The 15019-nt window shown below is 43.5% G+C and overlaps 1 protein-coding gene across 2 annotated transcripts in view; it reads right to left on the bottom strand.

Annotated features, from left to right (window-relative positions):
- The window catches only part of LOC117233158 (discoidin domain-containing receptor 2-like), a 157968-nt gene that overhangs the window by 27306 nt on the left and 115643 nt on the right, over positions 1-15019 (bottom strand). For both annotated transcript variants that reach the window (XM_033493187.1, XM_033493188.1), the window contains exons 7-8: positions 10892-11099; positions 1007-1346 (exon numbers count right to left, since the gene is read on the bottom strand). In XM_033493187.1, coding sequence (XP_033349078.1) covers positions 1007-1346; positions 10892-11099 — 548 coding nt within the window. The remainder of the gene's footprint in view (positions 1-1006; positions 1347-10891; positions 11100-15019) is intronic.

Below are 15019 nucleotides of genomic sequence, written 5' to 3'. Positions count from 1 at the left end.
GATAACCATACATATATCGAATATAGCTGTTTTGCAACCATTTTATGCCGACAGTTGGCAAACATCGTTTCATCGGAACCTAAGCAAGGTACTAAAATCGGTAAACCGTGGTGTTTGCACAAGGTAGACGCGAAATCGACGCGAAACCGTAGGCCTATCACGAAAGCTAATATTATTAGTAGTAATATTTACTATAACAGCGAAAGCCGCAAATCCTTTGTGTCCACACCGTTTCCTTTCACCATAACCGAGTGTCGCGGTGCCAGTATTGTATCGTACCGTTATCATTTGATTTCAAATATTTGCACGAAATATTTCCAACGAATATTTCCAACGAATATTTCGAGTTATTGTAACTAAACAATGGTAATAAATAAAATATCTTTGTTTGTCTACGTAATCCTCAACGATTTATAATAGTCATCTTTTCTACTTATTCTTTCAAGTACCTAATCCAGCTTTGGCAAATTTTGTCAACCGATGAATTACTACACAGTGAATATTTAAGCAAATTCATGTTAAAGTAAGAAATGGAAAAAATTAAATCTAACCGAATCAAATTTACCTAAATGTAGATAGAAAATTGTTTTACCTATTAAATATTAAATACATTTTTACATATTACGTGTATTCTATGCATCTTTGAACCTACAAATTTCCCATGAGCCTATAAAAATTTGTTCTTCTACAAATCGTCCTCCAATCAAAGAAACGTCTAAAATTCTTAAATTTCGCTTTGTCGTTTTTTAATAAAGTCGAAGACAAAAATAAATGGACAGGCAGTGGAAGATTGCTGAAGTTTAATCGAACTAATACCAATACCGTGCAGATTATTTTCATCCATTATATATTCTTATAGTACACGTATTATGTACCAGATAATTGAAATCAATATTTGTATTTATGCGTAAACAAGCCGTACTAAACAAAACTTCGTCGATATCTATTTCTATCAGCTGTCCACTTACTTTTGCCCCCGATTGTATAATCTTCATTCATCGAATACCTTTCATCATCCTCCAAAGTGTACGCCATGAGTGCGGCTCCTTTCTCGACCGTAGCGCAGGTAGATCCAAGATGGGATGGTGCCTTTCCAGTCATAGGACTGGCGAAACACTTTCGTTGCCTGTGCCTGGAGACGATGAGAAATATCGCAACGGCGAGCAGAAGGATCACGGCGGTTAGCACGCCGATCACGACCGCCATGTACGTCGGGTCGTCGTGCTTCGCAGTCGAGACCGGAAGTTCACCCTCCGCGGCACCGTTTTTCTCCACGAAGACGTCGCTCTGAATAGGTGACTCGGTTGTCGGTGCTTCCTCTGGCGTGAAGTTACCGTGAGCCACGTCTGCGTGAAAACAATCACCGGCACAGGGTTACTCGTAGTTCGACGACTATGAAATTAAACGAGTTTCTCGTTCGCTATCCGATATTATCGTGGAAATTATACAAAACCAAGGCACTAAAAATATCGGGAAAATGGAGCAACATTTTGCTTCAACGTTATTTTATCTCCTTCGTGTTCCGTGGTATGAAAATCCCGTTCGTTCCGAGAGAGTTCAGGGGAAAGGGGTTTATCTTTTCTATGGGATTACACCATGCGTAATGTAGCGCCTACTACAGAGGTTCGTCGGCCGCGAGCATTTGGGGCAGAAAAACATTATCGTACGAACCAACGGGTAAACGCGGAATCATTAAACGGAAGGAAGATACTTGAGCGCATATAGACCGCATAATCAACCTATATGCGTTTTGATGAAAAAAAGCGCGCAGTATACCGTCAAGTTCTCCATTTGCTTTATTGCAACGGCACTGAGTGATCCGATTGTCCGATTACCTCTTCGTTCCTCAGCTGTAGATATATTTCATTTACGTATCTCCGAGGAGAGATTTTTAATATTCGTCGGCTACTCTAGAATTCGGGAAACGACGAAACTTCGTCTTGAAAGAGGGAAATCGTCGGAAGAAAAATATTTCAACAAGCTGTTTTGCCGCGAAAGGCGCGACAGAACCACGTTACACGCTGTCACAAGCAACTAAACGCGGCGTACGAGTCTTGAGCGAATTTTTTCGACACGAGACGCGACACACACGTGTTTCTCGCTGGTTAACTCGTGGTCCCTTTATCTCGGTTGCACGACGCTCGAATAATTCAAGCACCGCGAAAAGACGGTTGTGCGGGTTGTACGAAATTAGTTTCTGCCGCCCAATTGCCAAACGCGGGACCTACGCGTCGAGAAGAAAAAGTTTCTCTGTAGTTAAATTAAATTAGTTAAATAATAAGTTAGTCAAATTAAAGTATACACGATTTTGCATTATCAAATAATCTTTACTACGTTGAAATTACGTAATGTCAAAAAATATTCAGTGACTTATGAACAGAAACGTATATTCCGAAACGAGTTACTTTCTATATTAAGAACGTCCCGTATGATTCAGCGGGAAGATTACCGTGAAATTAACGAAATGGCGCGCGACGTTAATTAATTAAAACGGGCTATTGATAAAACTTGCTATTTCTCTCTCTCTCTCTCGTCTCATTGTGGGGAAATTTTTTTTTCCAGCCCTCGCTCGCTGCTGAATTCTATCTCCGCGGTTTGTTTCGTTAAATAAGATCTTGCCAGACATTCGTGCGACGTAGCGGAGCCGTCGGGCGGAGCAGCAAAAACGGTTCGAGGTTAACGGCGTGATAAAGGAAAAGAAGAAAAAAGGAAAGGACGGAAGATTGACTCGCAGAAGTGGGTAGCGAGGTTCACCGAGGTTTCACAGGTGAAGCCTTCTCTATCTCGATTCACCAAGCTTTTTCCACTCGCGCCAACGAGCAAACCCGTATTCCGTGGGTTCCTGGCAGGATTATACCGCACGAAACAAAGCTGTCGTCGCGTTTGATATCGGCTTTTACATGGTCTGGCAAGCGTTCTGCCCTCTCCTGTCGCCTCCGACAAACCGTCTACCGTTTCCCGTGCATCCCGTATGAAATCTGATATTAAACATTCTTTGCGTGGCCCAGGGGGTTAACTGTGAAAAGAGGTTTTGTCTCGCGAAGGCCACACCGTCAGGTGGTACAGTGCGTCAGGTTCGCTTCTCTCTCTCTCTTTCTCTCTTTCTCTTTCTGTCTGTTTCTCGTTCCGTTCAGCAGCCATAGTTACAGGCACGTTGGTAATCTAACGGTAATGAGTATGCATGCGATGCAAACCAGTGGGGTTGCAGGTGCTGCTGACGAGAACCAAGGTGGTTGAAGAACGAGGTTTTCATACCACTGTTCACCGTTTCGAGCGGAATGGTTTCTGTGAATCGGTAAATATGGTTCTACTCGTAGAAATTGTGTGGTTACAGCAGACTATGTTGACCGGTTTTAATTAACTCTTGGATGGGCAAGAGCGGATCAACTCTGACTCATGTAAGTATTTTATGTTTACCTCTCTGTAAATCACATTTATCAATACGTTCTATCAAGCTATGTATGCTTATAGATAAAAATTTTCAGATTACACGAAGACTTCTTTCATTCGTTCAACTATCTAAAAATTCTTTAATACCTTAATAATTCTTTGAACGAATCAAAAACGAATATTGTATTTGTTATCATTGGCGTGTTGCTACTAGATAAAAGTATGTCTATCAGAAACTAAAATTGTACGGCTTGTAGTAGGCTTGGAAGTAAATGCAAGGAAAAATATGTAAAAGGATAAAGTTGCTTTTCGATCAGTTGTTCCCTTTATTATTATAAAATGAAATCGTAAATGAAGTGACAACGATTCAAGCTGTACCGTGCAAACACTGTAGCTGTACGGTGGTAATTCGATGAAAATGGATCTGGCAGACGATAAAGGTGGATTTGACAAGGGCAAAGGTGATCGAAGAGCAATTTTCGTAAACCAACGATTGCGTCTCTTAGAAAAACGATGCATTGTTCGCAGATTGATTGGTACTCGAATAATTGTAGCCATATAATCCCTCTGTACAATTGATCGTTGGTGGCTGAGAGCCGAGATGATTGAAAAACGAATTTCTGGTTTCCATCGGGTGCCCTCTCCACTTTAGAAGAAGCGATTGCTGTACAGAGCAGGAAATGCGATTCTATGGCGGAGGTTGCTTCCATAGGGGACATGCGCGAGCGCACGAGTGTTAACCGTGTCGATTGATACTTCGAGCGCGATTTAAATTAAAAAGCCTGCCGGACAACGCCGCGCCGAACAACGTGTTAAGCAGTGCTCCTATTTTTACGCAACAATTAAATTCTTGTCACGGTTGCGCGTGTGCAAAGGACTTCGAGTATCATAATCGAAATTGAGTTTTCAATTAAATTCTTTATCCGGCGTGCTCGTTATCCTCGTTGCGCGTCCTCGTACACGTTGAATTGCTGCGTCTGTCTTGCGATTAACGCGACCGACCTTTTTCTTATTCGAATTAGTACGTAAAACGTCAAAGAAAGAACGCAACGTTTCATATACTACGATCTATGGTATTTGAATTACGCGCAGTCGAGTCTGGCTTATTCTTATTCGCGACGATCAGTCAAGATGATGATTCGTGCGTGATTTGTGAAATTGATTTATTAAATACATGCCGTGCTAGCTATGCAGCTCTTACTGAGAAATCGTTTTGGTATTTCGTGTTCAGGTATTCACCAGCCACGCTGTTCCTCGTTGCTACGTCAAATATGAAATGCGATGAGTATCGCTTTTGATCGATACGTACGAGGCTTAGAGCGTTTTTCAGATCTGCAGTTCTTAAGAAGCAACTTCTAAATAGCAACAAATGACTCGAATCTTCCAGGTTTCTGTTAGAAAACGTCGTTTTCCTAACAGAAGGTTTCTTTCCGCTATCCGACATTCATTTTTTCAGGCAAATGGTCGTACAACATTCCAACCAGCCACAAAGATTACTATACCGTCGTATCAATACACCAAATAATATCATCAAGCAAGTACACGTTCGATACGTGGAAGCGGACAAACGATCACTTGCTTTCATATCTCAGGTCCGAACGACCATTACTAAAACAATGTTCAATCTACGTCGACGAAATACGCGGTGCAGATTCAGCGGACCAAAAACGAAGGAAATTGCGAACTGGAAATAGAGTCAGAGGCAGCTATACATTACCGTAGCTCGACTAAATATTTTCCAAGTGGCTCCTTCGGCCTGCCTCGATACCGAATTCCCGTTTAATTATAGCGGGCCCTCTCTAGACCCGTGATTATTTCGCCATCAAAACAATAACAGAGCCGTCCTCCCGTGGCTGCATACACACTTCCAGAGTACAGTGGTAGTCAGATTTACGATTGGATCAGGATGCTGCGCGATTGCGACAAGGGTGGGCCATAACTTACGTAGGTGGATCTTCCGCGTATAAATCATCGCGCACCGAGAGATGCAACGGGATGCCTTTCTTCGAACAGGAATGAAAATAAAATCAATGGGAGTAGAAAGGGAGACGAAAAGAGGAGTCCGGTAAGAGACCTCGTTCTTACGTCCCGCGATTTCCTCGCGCTACGCTTTCGTATCTTTCCCTTCTTTCTTTTTCCTCGCTGTTTCTTTGTACCCTTCGTTTCGTCTCTACTTTTGCGTGGTCCGTGCAACAGGCACGTTACAGCCACGACAAGGACAACGAGAGACGGTGCAAAGACGGTTGCACGTGCAGCGTGCACACGCAGCTGACGCTCTACGTCAAATGCAACTAATGCGCTCCTTGATCTTGCGACGCGGTTTCCTCGCGAAGAAATAGGAAAAAGAGAGGCAGAGAGGCAAGGGGAAAGGAAGGCTCAACAATTTTAAAAGCGCTTTGATTTACCGCTGCAAACGGAAATGGAGCCGCGAACTTCGTTTCTCGGCCTTCGTGTTCGACCTCATTTTCAAGCACAGAGAGCGAGGCCGCTTAATCGAACGACGGCCATTGTGAATCGGCCACCGTGGGATTGTCTGGCGAAAGGATGCTTCCGGTGCTTGGAGCACGTCAGACGTCGCCGCCAATCGTTGCCTTAATACATCCACCCCTCGTTTTACCATTATTTATTGCCCGATATCGCGTCTATTGTCCAACGATTTTCCTATTCTCGGCTTATCGTTTCAGTTTCCACCTTTAAATCCGCATATCTATCGAACAATAAAGTATTACATTAATCGCAGATTAATAATTCCTGGTATTCTTTGCCATTTTGATTCATCGATTGATTAGTCGAACTTGCGTTTGTCTTGCGTTCGTTTAAAATAACGGCAAATCCTTGTCTATCCATAATTTGTAAGAAACGAGGCAGCAGAAAAAGGAAACTCTAGCGTTTCTAACGTTAATCTCCTTTTTCTCCGTGATGTTTTGTCTTGGGAGAAATCGCGAGTAAAAATATAAGAAGCGTAACTGGAACAATGTGACACGGTACAAATTTAACGCGGAACAGCTAACAAAGTTCTCGAACGGGGTGACTCGCGATTAATTTCGTCCCCCTGTTTGTAAGGTTTTCCCATGGATCCGAGTGACTTAATCTGGGAGCCAGGCGTACCAGCGGTGTCCCGGTAATGGGATTATTAACGAGATAAGTTTAAGGGAATTTTTCGCGGGCCAGTTACGTTCCTCTCTGTCAATTAATAATCGAGTATCCGGCGTAGAGTCTTTAGAGTAGACACTCGCCGGAGGCGGTTTCCGGGGGCCGATAACACGGAAGCGGAGCACAAGAACCCGGCCGGCGTGCCAGGAAAATGCTCGCGATATATCAGCGCTGGGACACGATATTTTGAATATTTAAGGAACAGAATGGGATGAGCGATCCTCGACGGTGAATCATTTTTACGGCAGCCACCGGTAACCGGAGAGGCGGAGAAGAAAAGGGGGCAGAGCTCCTCCACCTGGCAAGGCGATCCACGACCCAGCTTCTCGTATTTCCCTGTCCAATTACGTTTCTCGTAGAGGAGAACAAGAAGAAGCAGCGTAGAAATCCCTGCAGGACCTTCGCGAAAAATGGAACGAGGAAGAGCTGAAAGAATCTGACCGGGTACATCCATTATAGTATTCCCTTGTTTTTTTCTTATTATTCTTCCTTTCTCCTCTCTCTCTCTCTCTCTCTTGCTTATCGTGGACGTGCTTTAAAAGTGGATCGAACGATTGTATTCAAAGAAATTGCGAGGAAATAAACGGGCAGGAATTGTCGATAAACTTTTTAACGAATCCCTTTTGCCATCGACGAGGCGTCGCGCGACGCGAGGTTGTTCCAAGGACTCGCGAAACTCGATTGCCACGTTCCAGGCGATTCGTCTCTTTCTTTCGAGCACCTTGGCCTTTTCTTTCCATCGTTTCCGACGCTGTTCATCGTTATTCCAAAGCATCGATGTTTTCGTTAAGCTTCACTGGAGGTGAGAGAATCCGATGAAAATGTCGGTTGAAAGTTGTTAACGGTGAAACGGACTGAATCTATTTTATAAGGGTAATGTCTCGTATAAATTTGTGACTTTAAAGTCGAAAATACAATTATCGATCTTCTTGGAGGTTCTCCGTGACGCTTACATAATCAATTTCCAGCGACAAGCGTTCCCGCACCGAGAACGATTTCCCATTTCGCGGACAGGAATTATTCGTGGACATCAGTCACACGGTGGTCACATTTGTAGGGTGTGCCGTTAGACCCGGGTCATTTTTCTTCGACTGCTATTTCCTGCTTTCTATCCCCCTTTCGCCCTACGATCCTTTTCTTTCGAAATAAATGAGCGGCTGCTGCTGGATCAACGAGCATGAATTTCACGCAGAGCACGCGAATGAGATCCGTATGAAATTATCTGTCTAGAGGAGGGGTCGATTTCGAAAAGGGTGCACCGAGTAAAAGGGTTGTTCCCGATAGGGTGGCAAACTTGTCCAAATAAAGTAGTCGAGCTGACGCGTCATTAGCAACAGCCCGTTGCAGAAGCTTCTGTTTCGAGGCTCCTACAAAAGCCTTATCCTTTCAATCGATGAATCGTTTCGGATTCGTTTCGTCGATGTTGCCGGCCGATTCGTTTACCTGTGTAAAAACACGATTTCGATTAGGATTCCTTCCGGAGATCTCGTGAAATGATAGAACACGATTAAGAAGGGTTCCCTTCCCAATGGTACTTTTCTCTCGGATCATTTATTATCCTCAGAAAATCCTGATATAATGACCAATCCTTTATTAGGTCGTATAACACCTTGACGATCTTTCTCGATGGAATATTTTCTGTGCCACGGTTATGAAAGTTTCTTTTCAGACCTCGATTTTCTATACATAAATATTTAATATCCTCTTGGAATATTATTATATACTTCAGATATACGACCTTATCGATTCAACGATCCCGTATTTCGCTTGAGTCTACGTCTCAGCTTTTTCCAACCGCTATTTGCTCGACGGGAAAATTGTCCGCCGTACAGTTCCATGTACATCCTTTGAGATGGAAAAAACAGCGGACGACGGAACGTAGTCTGGAAGAGTTTCATGCCCACTTTATGAACCTGTTGTTAGGTGGGCAAATCTCGCTGACAAAGGACCCTTTGTGCCACGAATACCTTGTATAATGTTAAGTCTTCTTTCAGCGCTGTTCCTTCGTGGTCTCGGTTTGTGACGCGTTATCTTCGATGCGACGCGTTTTGCCGCGTTTAATTTAAGAAGAAAGAAGGAAAAACAGATTACACGGTGTTCCATGTACGCGTAGCGCATACACACGTAAGTTGATTTCACACGTGGTTCTACGAAAACCAGCGCATTTAACGTTGCCTCGATCGTTGGCTGATTCTCTTTTCATTCATCGATTCTTCCGCTCGAAGAGCGTCTTTGAGGTCTATTTAGAAATGCTCTTGGGTTAAATGATAAAGCTCGGAAGTCGAGTTTCGTGACACGGTTTATACGAGGAGGGCAGACTCTTCTGTTCAATTGTTCGGTGACTCGAGCACCGTTGCGTTTAATCCCTCCGCTACGGATAACAAAGAATTTTTCTTCACAGAACCATGGCCGCTCGCTGGAAACGAGGAGAGTTTTAGCGCGTTTCATTCTTGTTGTTCCGGTACCTTTTTCAACGAACGCCAAAGCTTGTTTAATCCCTTCTTTCTTCTCCCGTTAGATTTTTCTCTGCCCTCGGTTGCTTCTCGTTTTTCTTCCTCCTTCTATCCGCCGGTTTGTACATCATCTTCGAATTAATTGGATTTCTTTTCCCGTGACTGCGCCGAACCGGACCGTTCGTCGATTTAATCGCACGGAAAAATGAACTAATTCGAAAGACGCGAACGAAACGGGACAAGGACTCGCATTCGAGGCTACCGTCAATTTTTACCGCTAACTCGACGGAGAATCTTATCCACAGGGACGTCGATTCGAGATCTTTGAATCCGACAAACATTTTCCAGAATCTTTTTCAAATATTATTATGTACGAGTATCTCGAATACGCATGAAATCTAAAGAATTTGTTTCGATCGACTAGAGACTACAATTCTCGATTCCCAATTATTAAATTTAACAAACATTTTCAGAAGATTTATCAAACCGTACGCTTAGTATTTCAACGCCTAAAACTCGGGTGAACTTCTTCGTCGAATATCGCGATTCGCAATTCTCGATTCGCACAAAATTTTTGTGGATATTTATTAAAATCTTAGCTCTTATATCGTGTTTTAAAATGGAAGATCTGCTTCGCATTTCACGATCCTGGATAACCTCGTGTTTCTATTATAAATCCTCTTTATACAATACGGAAGACAGAATATTCTGTAAACGCGGCTAAACTCGACGCAACGAGACGATTTCCATCGAATGCCGCGTTAAATCGTACGGAAGCTGTATTCGGTCGAGAGGATCGAGGACACTCCGTTATTCGTACGTTCGCGATTTTATATCGTCTCGTTGATAAAACGCTTTAACCTGTCTAACATTCGTGTCGTTATTTCTGCTGTCTTCGTCCGGACAACTTGATTTCTATTGAAACAGCTACGTTGACCTGTCCGTATATACCGAAGGCAGACCTGGTTTTCATTCGCGTGGAAGAAAAATATGGAGCGCTAGCGGGAAAGAGAGAAGGAAAGGAAGAAAAAAAAGCAGGGCAAAGGATAATAAAACAAGCAACGAGCAGCAGAAGCGGTAGCGAAGCGAGGTTCGATTTGCGATTCATCCTTCTGCATGAGAACTTATCCACCTGTTATCTTTCCTTTTTTTCTTTCTTTCTGTCTATAGACAGCGTGTGTACGACTTAATCGAAATCGTTTGACTGACAGATATATAATAAGCCGTTGTCAATTACCGTGTATCAATTTATATACACACGGGCCTGGTTTTATTCCTCGATGATTGACAGTCGCTGGCTGGTCTGTCAGATTGGTGTGTACGGGGTGGAAAATCGGTGGGAGTGGAAAGAGGGTTGAGCGCGGAATCGCGGAGCCTGCGAGCCCCGGCAGACTACGAGTCACGTCAAATCCGAATGAAACGACTGGAATTACAAAAAGAAATACCGTTTGTGCGTTCCTTCTCCCTACGGCGTTCACGACCAAAAGTCTGGGTGCCGCAAAAACGATTTTGCGTCACAAGCAGAAATTTTTCGTTTTAAGTTTTCGCCGCGGCGGCAGTACGACGCGTGACAGGACTTTCTTCCTTAGCTATTGTTTTTATCCTGCGATACGTTTTTATCCTCAGACCCGGGGAACGAACGCTGATATAAACCTATATGTATATACATATATATATATGTACATGCGTGAACGTACTACGGGTACTGTACGTTTTATCGCTCGACACTTCAGACCGGGGAGCGAGAAATGTTTCGATGAAGATTGTGCGATATATCATACCGCGGGGATCGCGTGTTTCGTGTGCTTGTTCTTTCGAGAGGGAGCCGCGAATCCCAATATTTTCACGTCGACTGGCGCGCGATTGTTCGAACATGAGGAATTTTGCTCGCTTACCGGAATCGAAGGTCACCTCGCTGATCATGATCCATCTGTCGGAGAAGTGAAGCCTCAACTTCACGTACTTGCCGACTCGATGATGGAGCTTGATGGTGATGTTTCTAGATGATTCGAAGATCTTGTCCTCCATGTAGGTATATGTTATTGGCTCGCCCGTGTAATATTTGCCACCGATACTGAACAGTATGTCGACTTGGGAAAATATCTGAAAAATAAAGTATAATTTTTTGTCAGTCCAGATAGGAGAAAGAATAACAGAGAGAGAGAGAGAGAGAGAGAGAGAAAGGAAGAAATTTTCTGAGAGAGAAGATCCGTGGACTTTGTACGATAATAGAAGTGGAATATAACTCTTCGTGCCAATAGGAAACAGCTCTGAGACACGTAAACAGACACGTGAAGATATTGGAGACACGCAACCTCGGGTGGTTTAGGTTTGGGGCGCGATATAATATGAAATTTTGAGGCGTTCTTGGTCGAATCTTTTCTATTTGCGATTTATGATTTACGATCCAATAAGAAGTAACATAGAAATCTAACAATAAGTTAGAACTGAATGAATACAGCGCGAGTCTGACAGAGGAAGGTCAAAAGATTTGAAAAGAGAAGAAATTGGAGATAGTGGGATCGGCTATTGTAGTTAAAACGGCGGTTGATCAGATCTGTAACTTGAATATTTAAATATTTTTTAGATTTTTATTTCGAATACGTGGACATCTTACGAGATTGAAAAATTCTTCTATAGAAGAATTGACCAAACTTCAACGATCTGACGATCCAAGTTTCATTCGATAGGAAGAATGCTCGTCTATTTTATCCTCTGGATCGAAGTTCAGAAACAAAGTATCTGCATATTAGAAGAGAACGGAACGAAACAAAGATCCATTTCTATCAAAGTGGCGGTAACCGGGAGAGATTGATCGAGGTGGCCTTAAAATACATCGGAAACCTAAATAAGCCGGCGTATAGACGAAATAAAACAGACGTAGACGAAGTGAGACGTTGATGGATAGAGCCGACGTGAAAACCCGCTCTTCGCCGAAGAAGATTTAGGAACAAAGTAAAATACGATCCTCCGGCGCGGAAGAAACAGAGGAAGAGATAGAACGAAGAGGCAAAACGAAAGTCGTATGACTTTTGAGAACGTTATAAAAGTTTAATACGTCCCTGAAGTTCGATAGGGTATATGATCTGATCATAAATCAGGGATATTATCCGAGGTCGCAAAAGGCTTTACTTAGCCAGCGTTGTATCGGCGCTACGTTCGTATGATCTTGCCGGTCGTCACGGGATTTGAGTATTTTACGATCCATCTCGTCCGTTTTTTGTTCCCCGTCTCTCCCTCTCTTCTCTCTTTTTTCCTTTCCCCCTCTACATTTTTTCTATCTCGCTCTTCTTTCTTCTTTTTTTTTGCTTTGCTATGAAAGCGCACGTAAAAAACGTCGCGTGGAAGATGAAAATTGAAGCTATCGAAAGGAATAAAAACTGCAGCCACCATCGAATTTCACGTTGACAAAAATGTCAAGTAAAAAAGAAAAATAGAGAAAAAGAAGAAAGGAAAAACAAAATAACGAGCGAAAGAGGACAAATTGAATTTTCGACGGTGCAGCCTGTCGAGCGGTGAAATCCGAAGTGGATAATAATGCGAATCGCTCCGGATCGAGAGACACGAACGATAATTGGAAATTTTGTTAATTTCCGGGTAAAAAAATATTGTCGAATAATACGGGTATACTTGGCGCAACTTGTGAAACGAGATTTTAAAATAGGTCAGCAGCTGAAATTTACATGTTACGAGGTTTGAAACGAGTTATTTGAGACATTTCGTGTATAACGAGCTCGAACTTTGTACGGAGCACGCGCGATGTGAATTTGGAATTGTCAGTTTGTAAGGATTGCTATTTTCTTACTACGATACGAGGATTGATATTACGAAAGGGATATACATATTTTTCGATGATAGGCTACATCGGCTACATTCGTCTTCAATATTACACGCGATATATGCCATCGATGCTGTTTGTTACGTAAACCGTAGGAAATTTTCTAATTTACTCCTTACATCGTTTTCACCGACTACAACGTTATGAGCGTACGAGTGTACGGTAACGTGTTGCTTTGCGACTTGTCGATTCTACCGCGACAGTTTAACGCTTATTTGCATATATTAGTCACCAACTGAAGACGATCCAGACGCATGTGTCCGACGTAGACCTGTTGAAAATCGCTTCTAGGAAATGTTCTTAACAATGTGCTTTCTCATTGTATCGGTATAAATGGTAAAACCGTACTTTGAACCAACAGCTATAAACATACGTATGTAGACCTCAAAAGGTGAAACGAGTTCCGTAAAAAAAAAAAAAAAAGGAAATCCTTGAAATTTCAATTCGAACGAAAGACCATGGAAAAACTACTATTCGCTGTTTTACGGGCTATCGAATTATCCGTGGAAGGAAAACTTGCTTTCAGCCGGCGCGGCGTTGCGGTGGCGTACGAGCCGAAAGTCGATAATGCGATTGTCACAACCGCGGGGCAACATCTGGAACGGATTCGTCGTCGAATCGGTTCCCGAAGATTTCGTTATCGTAATTCGCGTCATGTAAATCCAATTACGAAAGATTCGTTTCAGGCCCGATGGGAGTCGGAAACGATATCCCAACGACGGCGTAGAGACGGACGGAGATAGACAGAGAAACGAGAAAGAGAAAGAGAACGAGGCGTTTATCCCGCCGCTATCGATATCGATGTTCCTGTATCCGTCGCTTTGCCTGGTGGTTCCCTGCTGGTGGATCGTCATAAAACTCGTTTGCTTCACCCTTGTCGTCTCTTCGGGGTGGATTTCGGTGGCGAAGGTCCGTCGACACCGGCCGTGTATTCAATCGAAGCTCGACGAGAGACAAGCGAGGAAAAGCTGTGCGAATGTGTGCGGGTAGAGAACGCGCGCGACCGCGCCAGGAGTCAGATGCAGAGAGACGGAAGCCGCGCACGGATTATCCGATATAATATACCGGATGAAGCGCAATAACTGATCTGGAAGTAAATCTCTTTTTTACAGTACGGTTCAACGAAGAAAAATGGAGAAGCCCGGCCCGGCGAGCGGCTCTTTTTTCCTCTGGACCGGGAAAATGATTTCGTTGAAACGTATCTGCAGTTCTCGCGCAAACAGAGAGCCTTACGCTCAAAGAGCAACATTATTTCATTCTATCGACGATTCGAGTACAACGTAGCAGCGTGTATAAACGTTTTAAAACGTTCTAATCTTTCGTTCATGCACGGATTTTTCCTTCTATCTCGTCATCGTATCGATTCGTCGGTTCTTTCATGCTTCCTCCATCTACGTACGTAGATCCAGTGGCCTACGTGTAATTTAACGAGATGATTTGACAGACGAAACTGGATGGTGCTTTTAATTAGTCGACTCGACGTTTCGTTACATCCTGCAAAGCGAGAGCTCGGACGTTTTTAAAAAATCATGCAGAGCCGGATTCGATTCGGTTCGCGTGAAAATAGTCGGCAGGCTTGGTCAGTGCAACGCGGCTCATTTCGCCCATTAGCCGGTCGTCGAGTCTTATGTATTATGCGGAATAGACGGCGCTCGCTTCCATTCGTGACCGTCAAAGGGAACGCACCCACCGGTGAAATTGAAATGGAGTCCGTAGGAAAGAGCATTCGTAAACAAAATTGACACGAGAGCAGCCTGGGACCTGAAGGGGGCGAAGAACCGTTGCATCGAGACCCGGTAGAGGATGCAATCACGGAAATTTATGCACTTTGACAAGCCGGAACGGTGAACCGGCGGCGAAGTAGACCGGGTTTCGGTCCTTACACGACCAAGGAAAAGTATTTGCACACTGTCAGAAACGCAGTGAAAGATCTTATCAGCTTGTCGAGTTTGCTCGTTTTCGTTTCCTTCTCTTCGACGAAGAAGGAATAAGTAAATCGACTCGCAGACGTCTCGGTCGTTACGTTTATTAAATTGCTACGCCAAACATCTCTCCGCGTATACAAGAAAATCACAAAGTGATCTCGTTACTTATGTTCGAGATTTCGTCAACTTCTATCAAACCGGATGCCGCCATCTCGTTTATGCGCATCAACCAATATCGGAGCAAACGCGTTAAAATGATC

Source organism: Bombus vosnesenskii, unplaced genomic scaffold, assembly GCF_011952255.1.
Source record: "Bombus vosnesenskii isolate JDL3184/JDL3185 unplaced genomic scaffold, Bvos_JDL3184-5_v1.1 scf7180000013295, whole genome shotgun sequence".
In the NCBI taxonomy this organism is placed as follows: domain Eukaryota; kingdom Metazoa; phylum Arthropoda; class Insecta; order Hymenoptera; family Apidae; genus Bombus; species Bombus vosnesenskii.
Note: the sequence above shows the minus strand (reverse complement) of the source record. Positions and strands in the feature narration are given on the sequence as shown.